Source organism: Neofelis nebulosa, chromosome 4 (assembly GCF_028018385.1).
Source record: "Neofelis nebulosa isolate mNeoNeb1 chromosome 4, mNeoNeb1.pri, whole genome shotgun sequence".
Taxonomy (NCBI): domain Eukaryota; kingdom Metazoa; phylum Chordata; class Mammalia; order Carnivora; family Felidae; genus Neofelis; species Neofelis nebulosa.
The window spans coordinates 159,796,423-159,812,349 of record NC_080785.1 but is presented as its reverse complement, the minus strand read 5'-3'; the positions used below and the strand labels follow the sequence as shown (position 1 = coordinate 159,812,349).

General features: G+C 59.6%; 2 protein-coding genes and 1 long non-coding RNA gene across 9 annotated transcripts in view; 1 reads left to right on the top strand and 2 right to left on the bottom strand.

Annotated features, from left to right (window-relative positions):
- Window positions 1-4,817, top strand: part of TECR (trans-2,3-enoyl-CoA reductase) — a 47,661-nt gene extending 42,844 nt beyond the window's left edge. For 5 of the 7 annotated variants that reach the window (XM_058727735.1, XM_058727736.1, XM_058727738.1 and 2 more), the window contains 12 exons: window positions 1,709-1,759; window positions 2,409-2,460; window positions 2,795-2,839; window positions 2,934-3,037; window positions 3,115-3,230; window positions 3,333-3,438; window positions 3,577-3,649; window positions 3,728-3,771; window positions 3,845-3,902; window positions 3,994-4,082; window positions 4,426-4,471; window positions 4,562-4,817. In XM_058727735.1, coding sequence (XP_058583718.1) covers window positions 1,709-1,759; window positions 2,409-2,460; window positions 2,795-2,839; window positions 2,934-3,037; window positions 3,115-3,230; window positions 3,333-3,438; window positions 3,577-3,649; window positions 3,728-3,771; window positions 3,845-3,902; window positions 3,994-4,082; window positions 4,426-4,471; window positions 4,562-4,689 — 912 coding nt within the window. In that variant the 3' untranslated portion in view covers window positions 4,690-4,817. Of the gene's footprint in view, window positions 1-1,039; window positions 1,319-1,430; window positions 1,760-2,408; window positions 2,461-2,794; window positions 2,840-2,933; window positions 3,038-3,114; window positions 3,231-3,332; window positions 3,439-3,576; window positions 3,650-3,727; window positions 3,772-3,844; window positions 3,903-3,993; window positions 4,083-4,425; window positions 4,472-4,561 lie in introns of those variants that run through there. The other 2 variants (XM_058727733.1, XM_058727734.1) reach the window with 2 other exon arrangements.
- Window positions 4,818-4,899: 82 nt separating this feature from the next.
- On the bottom strand, window positions 4,900-9,292 carry NDUFB7 (NADH:ubiquinone oxidoreductase subunit B7). Its single transcript, XM_058727752.1, has 3 exons — window positions 9,105-9,292; window positions 5,497-5,665; window positions 4,900-5,094 (listed from the first exon to the last, which is right to left on the bottom strand). The coding sequence occupies exons 1-3, from the start codon at window positions 9,214-9,216 to the stop codon at window positions 4,962-4,964; spliced, it is 414 nt and encodes a 137-aa protein (XP_058583735.1). The 5' UTR covers window positions 9,217-9,292; the 3' UTR covers window positions 4,900-4,961.
- A 989-nt stretch (window positions 9,293-10,281) lies between these two features.
- LOC131510530 (uncharacterized) lies at window positions 10,282-11,999 on the bottom strand. The gene is made up of 2 exons (XR_009261085.1): window positions 11,362-11,999; window positions 10,282-10,561 (listed from the first exon to the last, which is right to left on the bottom strand). It is a non-coding gene; the product is annotated as an uncharacterized LOC131510530 (long non-coding RNA).
- Window positions 12,000-15,927: the final 3,928 nt, after the last annotated feature.

Below are 15,927 nucleotides of genomic sequence, written 5' to 3'. Positions count from 1 at the left end.
CAGCCTCGTGGCCCCAGGTTTTGGGGCACTTCCTGTCAGGCCCCATGCTGGTGCTCCACTCACATTGTCTCATGACCCCTTATAACCCCTTGAGGCCCACGCCTTCCTACCTGCCTCCTGGACGAGGCTCAGAGAGAAGTGAGGGGCTGGTCACGGGCGACCTCGTGGCATGGCCAGACTCAGTCCCCACATCTGCCGTGTTGTTGGGGGATGTGTGAGGGGATCCCTTTCCCTCTAGGGGGTGCTGGTTGCAGTGGACCACACCATCTGCCGGGCTGTGGGTGGCCGGCCTTGCCCTCAGAGAGCCCTGGCTGGGGCCCTGCCCTGGGGTTTCTTGACCGGCTCCTTTCTCCACACTGCCTCTGACCGAGGTCCGCCAGGGGCGGGAAGGATTCTCAGTGCCTGCTTTGCTAGTGGCCGACCTGAGGTCAGACCTAGGCCTTCTTGCCATGACCCACGTCAGTGGCATCTGTGCCAAGCCCCCCGTGGGAGCACCTGGGCCTTTGGGGATCCACTGGCCACTGCTGGGCCTCCCTCCAGCTTCGGCAGTTCACATGCTCACGGCCCCTCCCGGCGGCGCCTTCTCTGACCTGCTTGGGATGGGTGGGCCAGACCCCCACCCCCACCCCCCGGGGGGGGCTCTCTCCCTCCCAACTCTGCCCACTGCTCTGCCACTGTCTGGGGGCGGCTCTGGGAGAAGGGTGGGGTTGGGGGGTGGCCGGGCTTTGGGCTTTGTGGGCTCAGGGCCTAGGCAAGGGCACTGTGTTGGGCTGACGTGGTGGGAAGACTGCCCCAGAGGTGGCCTTGGACAGGCCCGGGTGGACCTAGTGAGAAATGAGTGGAGAAGGGAGGTCAGGGAGGCAGGGGCCGGGGCCGGGGCCTCATCCATCCAGGCTGGGGATGCTGGCTGGAAACTTCTCCGTTTCCTGACCCTTTCCACACTTAGAGAGAGGCTCTCTGCACCAATAACTTAGGAATCTGTCACCTCCCTGGGAACACAAATGCACAAGGAAAATAATCCGCAGGGTCTCTTACAGCTCAGAAGGGGAAGTGGATGATCTGTCTCTGGGATTCTCAAAATAGCTGGGATTTCTCTAAGCCCCGTGAGCCCTGCGGGCCTGAGCCGGCCGAGGCTTGGGCCGCCCTCGGCCTCTCTCGCCCTCCTCCCGAGGCCGGCCCCACCCTGCACCGGGCCAGGCGGGAGGTGCCTCCCTGCCTGCCTCCCAGGGTCTCCCTGCCCCCAGTGCTGTCCAGGCGCTGTGTCCACTCAAAAGCCTCAGTTTTGGGGGACCCAGCCCCCAGGGGTCGCCCCCAGGAGGTCTGTGGCATGGCTCCTGGGGGGCTCGGTCTGGGGCAGTTTTATATTTAGCTGGGCCGTGGCTGTGGGGCACTCGGGTTACATCTGCACAGAAGGTGGTGGTGCCAGGGCAGGCGCGGGCTCCTCTCCAGCACCGCGGCAGAATTTGATCGCGCCCGCCCGGCCCAGAGCCGCTCCGCCTGGGGAGGTCCGAGGTGGGGGCTGACGTCTGGCAGCCGGGGCCGCTGGCCGCAGCGGGCAGAGCAGGGCAGCATGGACCTGAACATGGGCATGGTGGCCCGGGAGGCCGGCCCGGGCCCAGGCCCCGGCCTCGGCCTCGGCCTCAACGGCCTCCCCCGAATCGCCCCCGCCAAGACCAAAAAACCTAAAAAGGCCGTCCTCTTTTTCGAGGTGGAGATTCTGGATGCGAAGACGCGAGAGAAGCTGTGCTTCCTGGACAAGGTACGACCGTGGCGTCGGCGGCCCTGGGCCGAGGACACGGAGTCTGGGCCCGTTACTTCCTGGGGCTCCTGGTTCTGAGGAGGCGGACTCCTTGCGTCCCCCCAACCTGTGTCCTGACACCCCACCTACTCCTCGGGCGGATGAGGGGTACTGTCCCCGGGCCTGCCCCTGCCGGCGTGGGGTGGGGTGGGGTGGGGTGGGGTGGGGTGGGCAGCGCTGGCCCTTGGGTGTGGCCAGGATCCGGCCCCCTGGTGGGAGGAGGTGAGGCAACCTCTGTGGACCCTGCAGGGCTTTGGGGCCTGGGAAGAAGGTGGGGGTTCTGAGAGCTGCCCCCTGCAGATGCCAGGCAGGGGGGAAGGGGCTCCCGCCCCAGTGGGTTCTGGCCCTGACCGAGGGCCGTCACTCTGCGGGCAGCTGTGTGGGGGTGAGCACAGGCAGGGAAGCAGGCCCAGCTTCCCAGGCTCATACCGTCTCCACTCTGGGGGGGGCCGCTGCTGTGCTGTTCAGCCATGTAGGTAGGGGGGCCTGAACTCCGGCCTTCCCCCTCCCATAGCAGGGGCCCAGGCCCCCTGTCCGACCCCCCTCACCAGGAGGGGCCCTGACCAGGCTCCCCTGCCCCCGACTTCTTTGCGGCCTCTGCTTCCCCCAGGTGGAGCCCCATGCCACCATTGCCGAGATCAAGAACCTCTTCACCAAGACCCGTAAGTCCCGGGCCCAGCTGTGCCACCCCTGTGACCTCTGGGCAGAGGCCTCTGGGTGGGACCCTGTCCTGTATACCTGTCCTCCCAGGTCCTGCAGAGATGCCCCCAGTGTGGCCCAGGCTTCTCTTGGCTTGCCTGGGGCAGATGTCCCTGCGTGGCCTCCAGCAGGAATGTCGTTGCCGGGCCTTCGGAAGGATAACATCCCTCTCCTGCCTGGGTTGTTCCCGGCTGGGTCCTAGCACGGGCCTCAGAGGCCTTGTCCTGGGGCTGGAGGAGGCGTGGGGTCCCTGGGCTCCACCATGCTGTGCGCTGTGATGCCCTGCTCTCCCCGCAGATCCACAGTGGTACCCTGCTCGCCAGTCCCTCCGCCTGGACCCCAGTGAGTACAGCTGTCTGCTCGGCCGCCCTAGGCTCCTGGGTGGCAGTGGGCAAAGTCCTGGGCAGCTCTGAGCCCCGGCCTGGTCTCTCTGCAGAGGGCAAGTCCCTGAAGGATGAGGACGTCCTGCAGAAGCTGCCTGTGGGCACCACGGCCACACTCTACTTCCGGGACCTGGGGGCCCAGATCAGCTGGGTGACGGTGAGCCGCAGCCCTGTCCGTGGCCTCCTTTGCCAGCAGCCACACTGGGGTGACTCACCTGCTCCCCGTACCCCCAGGTCTTCCTGACCGAGTACGCAGGGCCCCTTTTCATCTACCTGCTCTTCTACTTCCGGGTGCCCTTCATCTACGGCCACAAGTATGACTTCACGTCCAGCCGGCACACGGTGGTGCAGTGAGTGGGGCCAGGGGGAGGGGCGGTGGGGGGGGGGGGGAGGCCTGCTGGACTTGCCCCAGCTGAGCCTGCCCCCGCCCCTCCCCCCCCCCCCCCCCCCAGCCTTGCCTGCATCTGCCACTCATTCCACTACATCAAGCGTCTGCTGGAGACGCTCTTCGTGCACCGCTTCTCCCATGGCACCATGCCCCTGCGCAACATCTTCAAGGTGAGCGCCCCGGGGTGTGTCCAGCCAGACGCAGGCCGCCTCCCGGCCCCACCCACCTGGACCCCTGTGCCCAGACCCCGCCCGTCCCTGGCCCCACCCACTGCCGGCCCGACTCACCGCAGCCCCGCTCCCTTTCAGAACTGCACCTACTACTGGGGCTTCGCCGCATGGATGGCCTATTACATTAACCACCCTCTCTACACACCCCCCAGTAAGTGGCCTCGGACCCTGCCCCTCCCCACCTCCCTGGGTTCTCCCCTCACAGGCCACCCCTCTGCTTCCTCTTCAGCCTATGGAGCTCAGCAGGTGAAACTGGCCCTCGCCATCTTCGTGGTAAGCAGGCTGGGGAGGAGGGGTCTGGGGTGGGGACTCTGGGGGCTCCCCGCTGACCCTGCTGCTCTGACAGATCTGCCAGCTTGGCAACTTTTCCATCCACATGGCCCTGCGGGACCTGCGGCCAGCTGGTGAGGGGCCTGCCCCAGGTGAGGGGGTGGGGGTCGGGCCGGGTGGGCCGGGTGAGGGGGTCTCACTTGCCCCTCCTGTCCTGCCCTGCAGGGTCCAAGACCAGGAAGATCCCATACCCCACCAAGAACCCCTTCACCTGGCTCTTCCTGCTGGTGTCCTGCCCCAACTACACGTACGAGGTGCGGCTCTGCCCCGCTCTCCTCCCCTCTCCCTCCTGGGGCTGGGGTCCCACACGGAAGGACCGGCCCCTGACAGGGGTCCCTGGCTCACCAGCTGCCTTGGCAGTTTGTAGCATCTGGAGACGGAAAAGCTGGCCTTTCTGGGAGTTGGGAGGTGTGCAAGGCCAGGCTCGCAGCCACAAGGAAACGGGGGGCGCCTTCATCAGGTCATCCTGTCTACTCGAGGCCTCTCTGGCATCGGCATTTGGATAGTAAGGGTTGGGGGGAGGTGGGCGAGGCCTCCGTGGAGCGGCCGGCACTGCCCTGTCCTGCCCACCCTGACCCCTGACCCCTCTCCCCACAGGTGGGATCCTGGATTGGCTTTGCCATCATGACACAGTGTCTCCCAGGTGAACCCGCTGCTCCTCCCTCCATGCCCCCCCCCCCCCCCCCGGCCCGGGCTCTGCGGCCCCCCCTGACGCCCCCGCTCTGCCCCACAGTGGCCCTCTTCTCCCTGGTGGGCTTCACTCAGATGACCATCTGGGCCAAGGGCAAGCACCGCAGCTACCTGAAGGAGTTCCGGGACTACCCGCCTCTGCGCATGCCCATCATCCCCTTCCTGCTCTGAGCCGCCGCCGGCTCCCAGGCTCCACCAAGCCAGGCTCTTCCTCTGTCCCAGCAGCATTCCGGGGGAGGAGGGGGGGCCACCACTGTCCGGCGCTTGGAATAAAACCTGCCTGCCCCTGCCAGACTTGGGCTCAGGCTCCGCGTGTTTCTTTCGGGGGAGGGGGGTGAGGGCGGGGTTGGGGAGCCAGCACATCACAGGAGGAGGCAGGGCTCCGGCTGAGGGGCCCGGAGGCTTTTATTTATCGACTGGTCCACAGGGTGGGGGCGGGTCCGCTACAGGGCTACCTCGGGGGCCACCTCGCCGGGCCCCTGGCCTTGGGCCACGTCTGCCGCCCGCTGCTCCCGCCGCTTCTTCCGCTGGAGCAGCCTCCGTTCCCGCTCAAACTCCTTCATGCGCATCACGTAGCTGCGAGCAGAGCACGTGAACGGGTGTCAGGGCCCCTGGCCGGGTCCTCCCAAGCCCCAGGAAGTGGAAGGGCCCGGAATGGGCGTCCACGGCTTTCTGGGAGGCCTCTGAGTAGGAAAGACCTACCGGCGGGTGGCTGCTTTAAGTCTGGGGTCTGCCGAGCAGGTGCTGGCTGGTTGACAGCGAGCCCCGGGGCAGAAGCTGGGCCTCCCACCAGGAAGCCTGGCCTGGCCATTCCTCCAAGTGGCCTCGAGACCACCCGTCCACCCAGCAGGCCCCTCGAGAGTCCTCCTTCCACCAAGGTGAGGCCGGGCCAGGCTGGGGCGTGGGCCGGGCTGGGGTGCGGGGTTGAGGCCAGGCCAGGGGCCGGGGCCGGGGCGCGGGGCAGGGGCCGGGGCTCACTCGAGGTGCTCGCAGTGGTCCCAGTCGTGCTGCTCGCGCTTGCAGGCCAGGAAGTTGGGGAAGCTGTCACGCTTGCACTTGAGCAGCCGGATGAGGTAGTGGGCGCAGTAGTCTCGCTGCTGGAGCACCAGCTGCGCGTCATTCATCTGCTGCTGTGTGGCCACCATCTCTGCAAGGAGCGGGCGGGCTCGTCGGGGTCTCACTGCTAGACACCCGTCCCCACCATCACACCTGATTCCAGGCAGACCCAGCGGGCAACGTGCAGCTGGCGGCCGCGGATCAGGGTCCGTCTCTTCCCCTCACCCCGGGGCACCTCGACATCTGTGCTGGATCCTCACCTCCCTTCCCTGGGTCTCCTTCCCCCTTCCCCCCTCTCCCCAACCCTGGGCTCACTCTCTGCACAGGCCCACCCTGCAGGGCCCACGCTCAGAAACACTTTCTCCCAGCGTGTCCCTCTGCGGGGCGCACCCCAGCGTGGGGCGTGTTGCCTGGCGGACCCGGACCCCAGCTTTGCCCTCCGGGCCGGCCTCCGCTTCCTCCGCTAAGAAATGGAGTAATGGTCCCCCGCCCCAGAGTCCACAGTGAGTGCTGCCTGAGCAAACACATGGGAAGTGCCCAGGCTCATGACTCAGAGGTGAACACTAGCTCCAGGGTCCCGGTGGGTGAATCCCCTTTCGGGGGGCCCAGTGGGGCTGTTAGGAACTGGCCACATACCCCAGCCTGTGCCCACCGTGCCTGGTGACCTGCGTTCCTTTCTCGGCCTCCAAGGTGGCTCAGGGCAGCACGGGCGCCCAGGACCCAGCCTGCCGGCACCCTCAGGGGCCACTTCCGCTCCCCTCGACATCTTTCTCGGTCCGGCTCCTTCTCATCAGCACCAAAAGGCGTCCCCGGCAATCTTGCGCTCTTCCCCTGGCTGGCTTCCCTCCCTCTGCCTGTCTCTCCGGCCCAGGCCCTCACCTCCTGCCCCTGCACCGCACTCTCTTCCAGCTTCCCCACCCGACCCCAGCACTGCTCACACGTGGCTCTCACCAGGGCCTCCCAAGATGCCAGGACCCCGTGCGCGTGTGCTTCCTTCTCGAACCTCATCCCCACAGCTCCCTGGGGACCACCCCCTCTTCTCGTCCCCTCCAGCTCCGCAGCTGCCCAAACATTAAATGTTGGCTTCCAGTGGTTCTTGCTAGGAGCCCTCTGCGCATTCCAGTCGGCGGCTTCGATCGCTACTCCCCGGGGATGAGCCCCAACCTGGTCCCCCCACTCCCTTCATCTGAGCCCCAGGCAGGGGTATCCACCTGCTGGCTTCCACGGCAACACGGTGCACCCGGGGCTCTGGCATCATCCCTCAGCAGCCAGGATTTACAGAGCGCCTACCATGTGCCGGGCGTTGGGGGTACAGTAGGAACCATGCCAGACAGGGACACGTGCCCTTGAAGGCAGACACAGACCACACAGATAGAACTACAGCATTGCAGAATGTCTGGCGATGGTCTGGAGTAGGGAGAACAGTAAAGCAAGGGAGGGAGGGCCGGGGTTGGGGGCTGCGTCACAGCTTTATGTGGAGGGGTCCCTCAGGACTGGCATCCGAAGGTGGGGGAGTGAGTCACACACACACCTGGGGGAAGAGCACTGCCAGCAGTGGAACAGCAGGTGCAAAGGCCCTGAGGTTCAGGATGCCCCAGGGATCAGCCTGAGCATGCCATCGGAGCTGGAGGCAGGGGCCCGCTTGGTGGGGGCGGGGAGGGTGTCACAAACTCTGTTTCGGACCTGCTGAGTGGGAGATGCCACACAGGTAGTGCGCCTGTGAGCCCGGAGTTCAGGGTCCAGGCCCGGCCGGAGATGAAAACTTGGGAGCATCACAAGGCGTGTGAAACGGGGGGTCTAGCAGACACCCCCAGGGATGGGCGGGAGTGAGTGGAGACAAAAGGCCCAAGCAGCGAGGCACCTCAACAGTCACAAGACAGGGACATGGGCAAGAATCCTGAGGGAGCGTCAGCGAGGTGGATGGGCGTGTGGGGGGGCCCAGGTGACAAGGGGTTTCCAGGAAGCGGTAGTGATCAACTTGGAGGCGACCGCGGCGGGTTGGTGAGAAGTGACAACTGACAATGGGGTCCAGTGGTACGCGCGGCGTGGGGGTGGGAGGGAAGCGGGACAGCAGCCCCTTCAGTGAGGTGGCGGGGAGACCGCTGGAGGGGATTTTGAAACGGCAGGAGCAACAGCGTGTTTGTATACTGACGGGAAAACCAATGCCACGAGAGGGGAGAACGGCTGGGGCAGCCCTCTAATAGGTGAGGGGGCACAAAAGGGTTCCTCTGGAGCGGGGGGGGAGGGGTGTGCTTAGCTAGAGCAGGGCAGATCGTGCAGACTAACAGGAGAGAAGGCCAAGGCCCAGGGACACAGGGAGGCCAGGTGAGCTCTTCTGGTTGCTTCTGGCTCCTTAACAGGTGGATGTAAGGTGACCAGCCGACGGAAGTGGGAGGGAGGTGGGAGAAGGTGCCAGAGTCACAGAGAAGGTGGGGGACAGTGGTCTAGGAAGGCACAAGGGCGACCCGAGTGCCAGGGAATATGGTGGGAAAACCAGGAACATGAAGGGTCCGCCGAGGGGAGCAAAGGGGAGACCAGTCAGCGAGGTTGGGGGTTTCTCTCCCAGTGATACTCAGCTGCACCTCCTGCCAGGAGGGAGAGCCGAGTTTCAGCAGGTCAGTGGAGCACAGGCCCGTGGGATTATGGGCAACGCGAGGGGCGATGGGCAGTGGATCAGGAGGTGGGGGGACTGATGTACTGCAGGTGCAGGCGGGGCTGCAGAACTCTCAGGATTTGGGGCACCGGAGGCGTCCGCCTCCTGGTTCTCTCGAACCCAGACCTCTCTGCACACCACCGGCTTCGGTCGCCCTGCCTGTGGCCCGCCCAGCAGCCAGCACAACCTTTTGACAAAGCAAATCTGGTCAGAAGCACTGACCCTCCCCTCTCCTTGTAAGTCATCTGGCCGATTCCTACGTATCCCTCTCAGATCTCGCCTCCAGCCACCGACTCCTGGGAGCCTGCCTTGATATCCCCCAGGGGCGGCGCCCGAGATAATGCCTGGCTCCGCTGCCTCTCCCACGGGGCTGGGGCTCTCTTTAGTCACTGCCTGATGTATGCGCGGAGCCCGACCCGAGACCTGGCCAGGTTGGCCCTCGATGTGCTTGACATTACTCATTAAAAAAAAAGAAGCAGCAACGAGCGGGACAGCATGTGCGGCATGAGCCCCCCCTTTCGCTTTGTGTACACCCCCAAACGGCAGCGATATCTGGCTAGAGGTACGGTGGACACGCCCCTTCCGTGATAAGCCCTCCCCTGGCTCCCCAGTGATTCCGGGACTGAGCTCAGCTCCGACCGCCTCATTAGGCCCCCGACTGTCACTCTCGCCCCCGGGTTTTTCGCTCACACCGTGACTTCTGCCTGGGATGCCTCCACACTCAGGCAGGCTCACGCGTGTCCTCCGGACTCTTCCGGGCCGAGACCAGGGCTGAGCCCAGACACAGCACGAGAAGCCCGAACCCAACCCCGGGGACCCCGGGATTCGGGGGTTCGCGCCCCGAGCCCGCCGGCCGCGCCTGCGCACTGGGCCTCACCGCGCTCCTTGCGCCCCGGGAAGCCGTAGTCGGGGGGGAAGGTGGGCATCCGCTGGGGGTCGGGTTCCCCCGACGGATCGGTCACATAGCGCCGGGCGAGATGCGCCCCCATGGCTGCAGTAGCCGCAGGTTCCCGCAGCCGCCGGGGTCACCTCGCTCCTACCCGGAAGCACTGCCCCTTCGCCAGCCACGGCTTCCGGGTTGTGCAGGCCGCAGCCGGGATCAGGGAGATGAACGACTCCGGAGGACTTCCGTTTTCTCTGGCTCCACCTGGCGGTCAGGCGGAGACAGCACAGGCGCAGCGCGTCCTTTCTAGGGATCACGTGGATTCCAGAAGGGGGGCTTCCTGCTTCTGGAAACCAGCGGGGCAGGCGATGAGGGACAGTGGGGCCAGGGGCCAGGGGCCAGGGGCCTTTCCCTCCCCTCCCCGGGCGCCTCTGGTCTCCCGGGGCTAGAGCATAAATGAAAGTTATTTTTCATAGTGTACAGTATTTCCCCCCAAAAACTTTTTTCCTCTAGAACTTTTGACTTTGTCTTAAAAACAAAACGAAACAAAAACTAAACCCTGCACGGTACTGGTAATATAATTAGCAAACATCAAAAGTTTAAATACAGTTACTCACAATCAATATTTTAATTGATTAAATTGAATTCAAATAATCAAATAAAGTTATTTATAAATAAAAGTATTTAAAGCTGACATTTTAAATAAATCCCATTGGATGCTTTTGTAAAAATAAAATAAGATGCAATTGTAGATGCATTTCTACATGCATAAAATAAGATGCATTTCTACCCTGGTCATGATCCCAGGGCCGTGGGATAGAGCCTGGAGCCTGCCCAAGATTCTCTTTTTCCCCTCCCTCCTTCTCCCCCCACACTTTCTCTCTCTCTCTCTCTCTCTCAAATAATAATAATAAAAAAATCTAGGGGCGTCTGGGTGACTCAGTTGGTTAAGCGTCTCACTCTTGATTTCGGGTCAGGTCATGATCTCACAGTTTGTGGGCTGGAGCCCCACCTGGGCCTCTGTGCTGTGCCCAAGGGCCTGTCTGGGATTCTCTCTCTCCTTCCCTCTCTCTCTGCCCCTCCCTTGCTTGTTTGCTTTCTCTCTCAGAATACGTAAATATTTTATTTAAATAAATATTTTAAATATTTCTCTCTCGGAATAAATAAATACTTTAACTAAGTAATAGCTTTATAAAGAAAAAAAGATGCAATTCTACTAGTCCTCGAATGGCCACTCTAAGGAATGGGTATTACACTTCACGCTTGTTACATTAGGGCTTGCATGTATGAAAATTTAAGAGTACAGAACACAGTTTAATGCCGCCGGATATGCTTCTTGGCCTCAGCGTTCAACACTACCAAATGCTGTGCATTATTTGTTACTGTCCGGAAACCCGCACAGGCTCACAAAGAGGAGTCGTTCAATGGGTGCTTGGCAGTGTCTCGTGCACCTGGCAGAAAGGAAGTTAGATCATGTCATTCTGTTGCATCCACACGACTCCTGAAACAGAACGCTACGGGCACCAGTGACAGTCACACCAAATTTTATTACAATGAGAGGCAAGGCCGACCGATCGGGACCAACACTCTTGATAAGAGTGCGGCCCCGAACAGCCGGGGGACAGAGTTTTTATAACCGATCACATCGTTTAATCATCACCTGGGAACAGAACAAAGAAACAGTTTCCAGATGAGTTAGAAACAGTTGTCTAATGAGGTGTTTACTTTAGACTTTCTGCCTCTAAGTTGCAACCGGGTGGATCTCCTTGACCCTGCCTCCGATGCTCTTTTCTTTGAACTTTTGTTTCCTTAATTGGTGAAGCCTAATTTACAAGGGTATGAGGCGTAGTTTACTAGAGCAAAGCAAGGCTGTTATCTCTTAACCTTCAGTGTCAACACAAAGCTGTTATTTTTCAAGCTAAGCATTAGCCCTACACTACAATTTAACCCTTACAATTCCTTGGCTGCAACCCTCTCCTGGTCCCTCATTTCATACGGAGTAAAAGCTGGACCCAGCCCCAAAGGGTCGGACTCAGGAGGTATGGGGTGGGTTGCCAGAATCTGCATTTCTAACAAGTTTCCGGGTGTTGGCGATGTTGCTGGTCTGAAAACCACCCTTGGGGGAATTGCTGAGCTGACTTTCACGTGCTGACACGGAGAAGTGGCCGCAATACGTTATCAGGTGGAGAAAACAGGCTCTCGAGGATGGACCCACGGTGTCTGAGACTTCCTTTCCAGGGCTACTTGGGACCTGACCCAGGAGCATGACATAGAGTTGTGATTCTTGAGCTCTTTCGGACTCCAGGGGGCAGCATTCACATTGCAGTCTTTCTGAACGGCGCTCCTGGAATTGTGCAGTGCACCATCTGCACAGCTGTACCAGGCAGCCCAACCTTGTTCTGGATGTCTCTCCTCCCCCTCCCTTTCTCTGGGCTTCAGCTGCCTACCCAGAGGTGACGGGCTGCGTAAGCGTCTATGCGGTCAGCAGATGAATAACCGGAGAGCGTGGTTTGGAGGAGTCAGTTAGGTGGTCGCGCGAAAAGCGCTCACTGCCTGGTATACAGTAGGCGCCCAATACTTGCTTGCCACTCTTACTCGTGTCCGGGCTGCACCCTGACTGGAAGGCAGGAGGCGGGGAAAAGGAAGCCGCGTTGCAAATGGAGCGGGGCGGCCAGGAGGGGGCGCTCTCGCGCCCTACCGCCCTCCTCCATAGCAGACCCTGCAGGAGAAGAGGTACCTTGCTGAGCTTTGCTCCCTCCGCAGGGAGGGTGAAAGAGTTCCTCCTTGGAGGCGACGGCCCAGCGGGTGAGACAAGGTCACGACTCAGCCAGTGAGAAGCCAGCACACTTGCAACTCCAGATTTGTTCCAGCGGACTTTTTGTATATAAGAGGCCCTCCGACCCCCTCTTGCCTTTATAGAAGAGCAGGCCTCCCCTTGGTTCTCTGGACTCGCCTGTGGTTTGGCCGCACCTTGCTCATCCCGGGGTGCGATTCCCTGCTTCTCCCAAAGACACTCATTTTGCTGGTCAAATAATTGGCTGTTTTATTTATTTTTTTTTCCGGGTTAACAAAGGGCAACCAGAGAGAAAGCTCCTGGAGCAGTCATTTCACTAGAGGCTGAAGGGTGGGGGGAAGGGGTCCATTTTTGTCCCGAGGGCCGTGGACTCGAATATCTCAGTGTGGCCTGTGCATACTCAGAGTTGGGACCTGGGGGAGATGGTGTCAGGGGGACGGTGGTATGACGCAGCCTGTGGCGGGGTGAGGAAGGGGCCGGGCCTTGGCCAACGGTGCCACGCAATCTTCCTGTTTTTCTCTTCTAACCATTTGACAAAGAGACTTTCCGGTGTCCCCTGCCCCCCCCCCCCCCCCTTAACTCTGGTTCACTGCTCACAGCCCCCCACCCCTCCTTCCTGCTTCCCTTGCCACCCTCTCCTGCCTCCTGTGGCCTGCCCCAGGCAGGTGCTGTGTTAACATTTCGTGAGCAGAACAGTCTCAGAGGCCCAAGTGGGGTGGAGAAGGAAATTCTTTGCCTTGCCACGGTCTGCTGGATGGGAGATAGGAAGCTTTGGGTAATTCGGTTCAGGGGGAGGAGGAAAAACAAGGTCAGCGAGGCCTAGAAAGCCCCTGGGGCAGGCCTTAAGCTGCCCACGGCGCAGAAAAGATGGCATCTGTAATCTGGCCCTGGAGCCGCCCTGGGATTGCGGCTGCCTGCGGGGAGGTTGGCTGGTTGGTGTTGGAGGGATGAGTGAGGGGCTTGGCCTCTTGGGTGGCCTTCGTCAGGGCTGGGCAGGTAGGCCAGTCACTCATTCATTCAACAAACACCCATTGGACACCTACTGTGTGCCGTGTAGCGGAGCTGAGCTGTTAATGGGGGTCAGACAGGCAAAGGACAAGAGAAAGAACTGAGGGATATGGAATGTCAGATGGTGATAACGATCACGGAGAATTATAAAGAATGGAGGGTTTGGAGGAGGGCCGGTTGTTAAAGAGACGTTCACGGAGAAGGGGGACATTTCCTGTTTCCACACCTCAGGGCCTTTGCACAGCCTGGATTCCTCTTCCACCAGATAGCCAGCCATTATCCGTGGCCTTCCTCCACGTCCTCCAGTCTATTCCAGTTGTCAGGCTTTTCCCCGATCACCTTTTTATTTTATTTATTTTATTTTATTTATTTTTAACATTTGTTTTGAAGTTTATTTCTGATAGAGCGAGCGAGCGTGAGCAAGGGAGGAGCAGAGAGAAGGGAGACCCAGAATCCGAAGCAGGCTCCAGGTTCTGAGCTGTCAGCACAGAGCCCGACGCGGGGCTCGGACCCACGAGCTGTGAGATCATGACCTGAGCTGAAGTCGGACGCTCAGGCACCCCACCTTTTTCTTCTTTTTAAAAATTGAGATGTAAATGACACATGACATCATATTAGTGTCAGATGCGCAACAAAATGCTTCTACGTATGTGTATATGGCAAAGTGATTGCCACAATAAGTCTAGTTCGCATCCACTCAGAGTTACAATTTTTTTCTTGTGATGAGAACTTTATGTATTTATTTGAGAGCGAGCGAGCGAGCGAGCGAGAGAATTCCAAGCAGACTCCACGCTCCGTGCAGAGCCCAATGGGGCTCAGTCTCGTGAACCCCGAGGCCATGCCCTGAGCCAGTATCAAGAGTTGGATGCTTAACCGACGAGTCACCCAGGCGCCCCGAGAAAGACGGCTCTTTATGAGTGTTCCCTATTTGGCTTCTTGTGAACAGTGTTAGTGAATGGATGGGTAGGCAACCCTGTAAAGAATGTAGAGAATTGCCTAGAGAGATGTTTCCAAGAGTGTTACTTGGGGAAAAAAAAAAAACGACCCCCCCCCCCCAAAAAAAAAGGACTCAGCAACTTTCAAATATACCCCATCCCCTGCTTCAACATAAACATCCGTGCCCTGTGTTGCCCCCTTAGCCCTGCTTTCGCTGCACCCCCTGCAGTTTGATATGGCATCCTTTCACTTTTCGTCAGTTAAAAATATTTTTAATTTTCAACTTCCTCTTTGACCTGTGGGCGTGATTTAATTTCCAAACACTTGCGGGTTTTCCAGATACCGTTCTGCGAGTTCTAGTTTAATTCGCGTCCGGTCTGAGAACATGCTCTGTGAGATTTCCATTCTGTGATCTTCCTTTGTGTTGTGTTGTTGTTGAACAAGGTATCCCAGTACCCTGGAATGTAGCGTAACACATAGGGACTTGTGGGATGAAATGAACAACTGAATCCCCGATCCCCATTGGACCTATCAGAAGACCTTTGCTCAGAGATGTTGTTCTACTCCCCTGGGGTCACGCAGCAAGACTGGGGCAGAGTTGGGGTCAGCCTGGGCCCGTGGCCTTATGTATGCCCAGTTGATGGGACTGGATTCCTCTACTAGGTCCTGAGCACCCACTGTGTGGCCGGCCCTGAAGGATGGCCTTGGCCGTGTGGCCATTACCAGCTCCCAGCGAGACCATCTGGCCTTCGCCGCCCTGATCTTGCCCCAGATCCGCTCACCTCAAGGGGGGCCCTGGGTGGGGCAGAGATGCTATCAGTCCTCTTGGCTGGTGCAACCCCACCTTCGTCCCCTCCCTTCCCTCTGACCTCACACATCCTTCTGGAGCCTTGTGGTCCAGGGTGTGCTCAGCAGACAGGCTCCTTTTCTCAGATGAGTCTCTATTTCCCCATCTGTAGAATGGGAACGGCTGTACCTACGCCTCAGGCAGGTTGGGGAAATTTTGCACGTTACTTCTTGCAGTGTAATGGGGAAAGCCCAGCCCTTGGGGTGAGCTTTCCCTGGAGAGGGAGGCTGGTCTGCTGCAGCACCGCCCCCCCCCCCCCCCCCGCCCCAACTTCAGCCAGGGCTGGGCACACGCCTTCCCCATGTGCTGGCGAAGATTTTCCGCTTGTGGAGACTGTGGGTTGCTTATATTGATCTGGGAGGCAAGCAATTCTATTTTAAGTTGATGTTGTTCTGAATGTCTGTTACAGCAACCCAACCTAATATCCTACCCTGTGCACATGCCGGGTGTGATTTCCTTGTTGCTTAAGCCTTAAGCCAGTTTGCGTTTCAATGCCTTTTACTTTTAGCAGAAAGCCCTTATGAGGGGGGGAATTGGGGTCTTGCCCCTTGCGGTACGGCGTGGTTTCCTATGGTTACCATGGCAAATCCCCCCAAATTTAGTGGCTTCGCACAACAGGAACGGGCTCTTTTACAGTTCTCGAGGTCTGAAGTTCAAATTGTTCGATGGGGGCTGAACCCAGGTGTCAGCAGAGGATCCCGTGGGAGAATCTGTTTGTTTGGTTTTTTAAAATATTTTTATTTCATTTATTTTTTAAATGTTTATTTATTTTTGAGAGAGGGGAGGGGCAGAGAGAGAGGGAGACGCAGAATCTGAAGCAGGCTCCAGGCTCCGAGCTGTCAGCCCAGAGCGTGACGCAGGGCTCGAACTCACGGACCGTGAGATCATGACCTGAGCCGAAGTCAGATGCTTAAGCGACTGGGCCACCCAGGCGCCCCCCCCTTTTTTTTTTTTTGCCTTTTCAAGCTTCTAGACCTGCATTCCTTGGCTCATGGCCCCTTCCTGCGTCTTCAAAGCCACCAGCATGATGTAAAGCTTCAGAGGAAGGAGAGAGACACTGAGGCACAGACACACAGGGAGAGGCCGGGTGACCACGGAGGCAGACACTGGGGGGACGCGGCCGCAGCCAGGGAGCACCAGGAGCCCCAGATGCTGGAAGAGGCAAGAGAGGGTCCCCTCCTAGAGCTTCTGGAAAGAGCATGGCTGTACCAAAACCTTGAGTTCAGACTTCT

Bases quoted from the DNA above. Each gene is read 5' to 3' on its own strand.
- NDUFB7 (XM_058727752.1), bottom strand. From the start codon at position 9,216: ATGGGGGCGCATCTCGCCCGGCGCTATGTGACCGATCCGTCGGGGGAA. The intron at 5,666-9,104 runs GTGAGGCCCAGT...CGCTCCTTGCAG, and splicing joins CCCGGGGCGCAAGGAGCGCG to AGATGGTGGCCACACAGCAG. The intron at 5,095-5,496 runs GTGAGCCCCGGC...CTCTGCTCGCAG, and splicing joins GACCACTGCGAGCACCTCGA to CTACGTGATGCGCATGAAGG.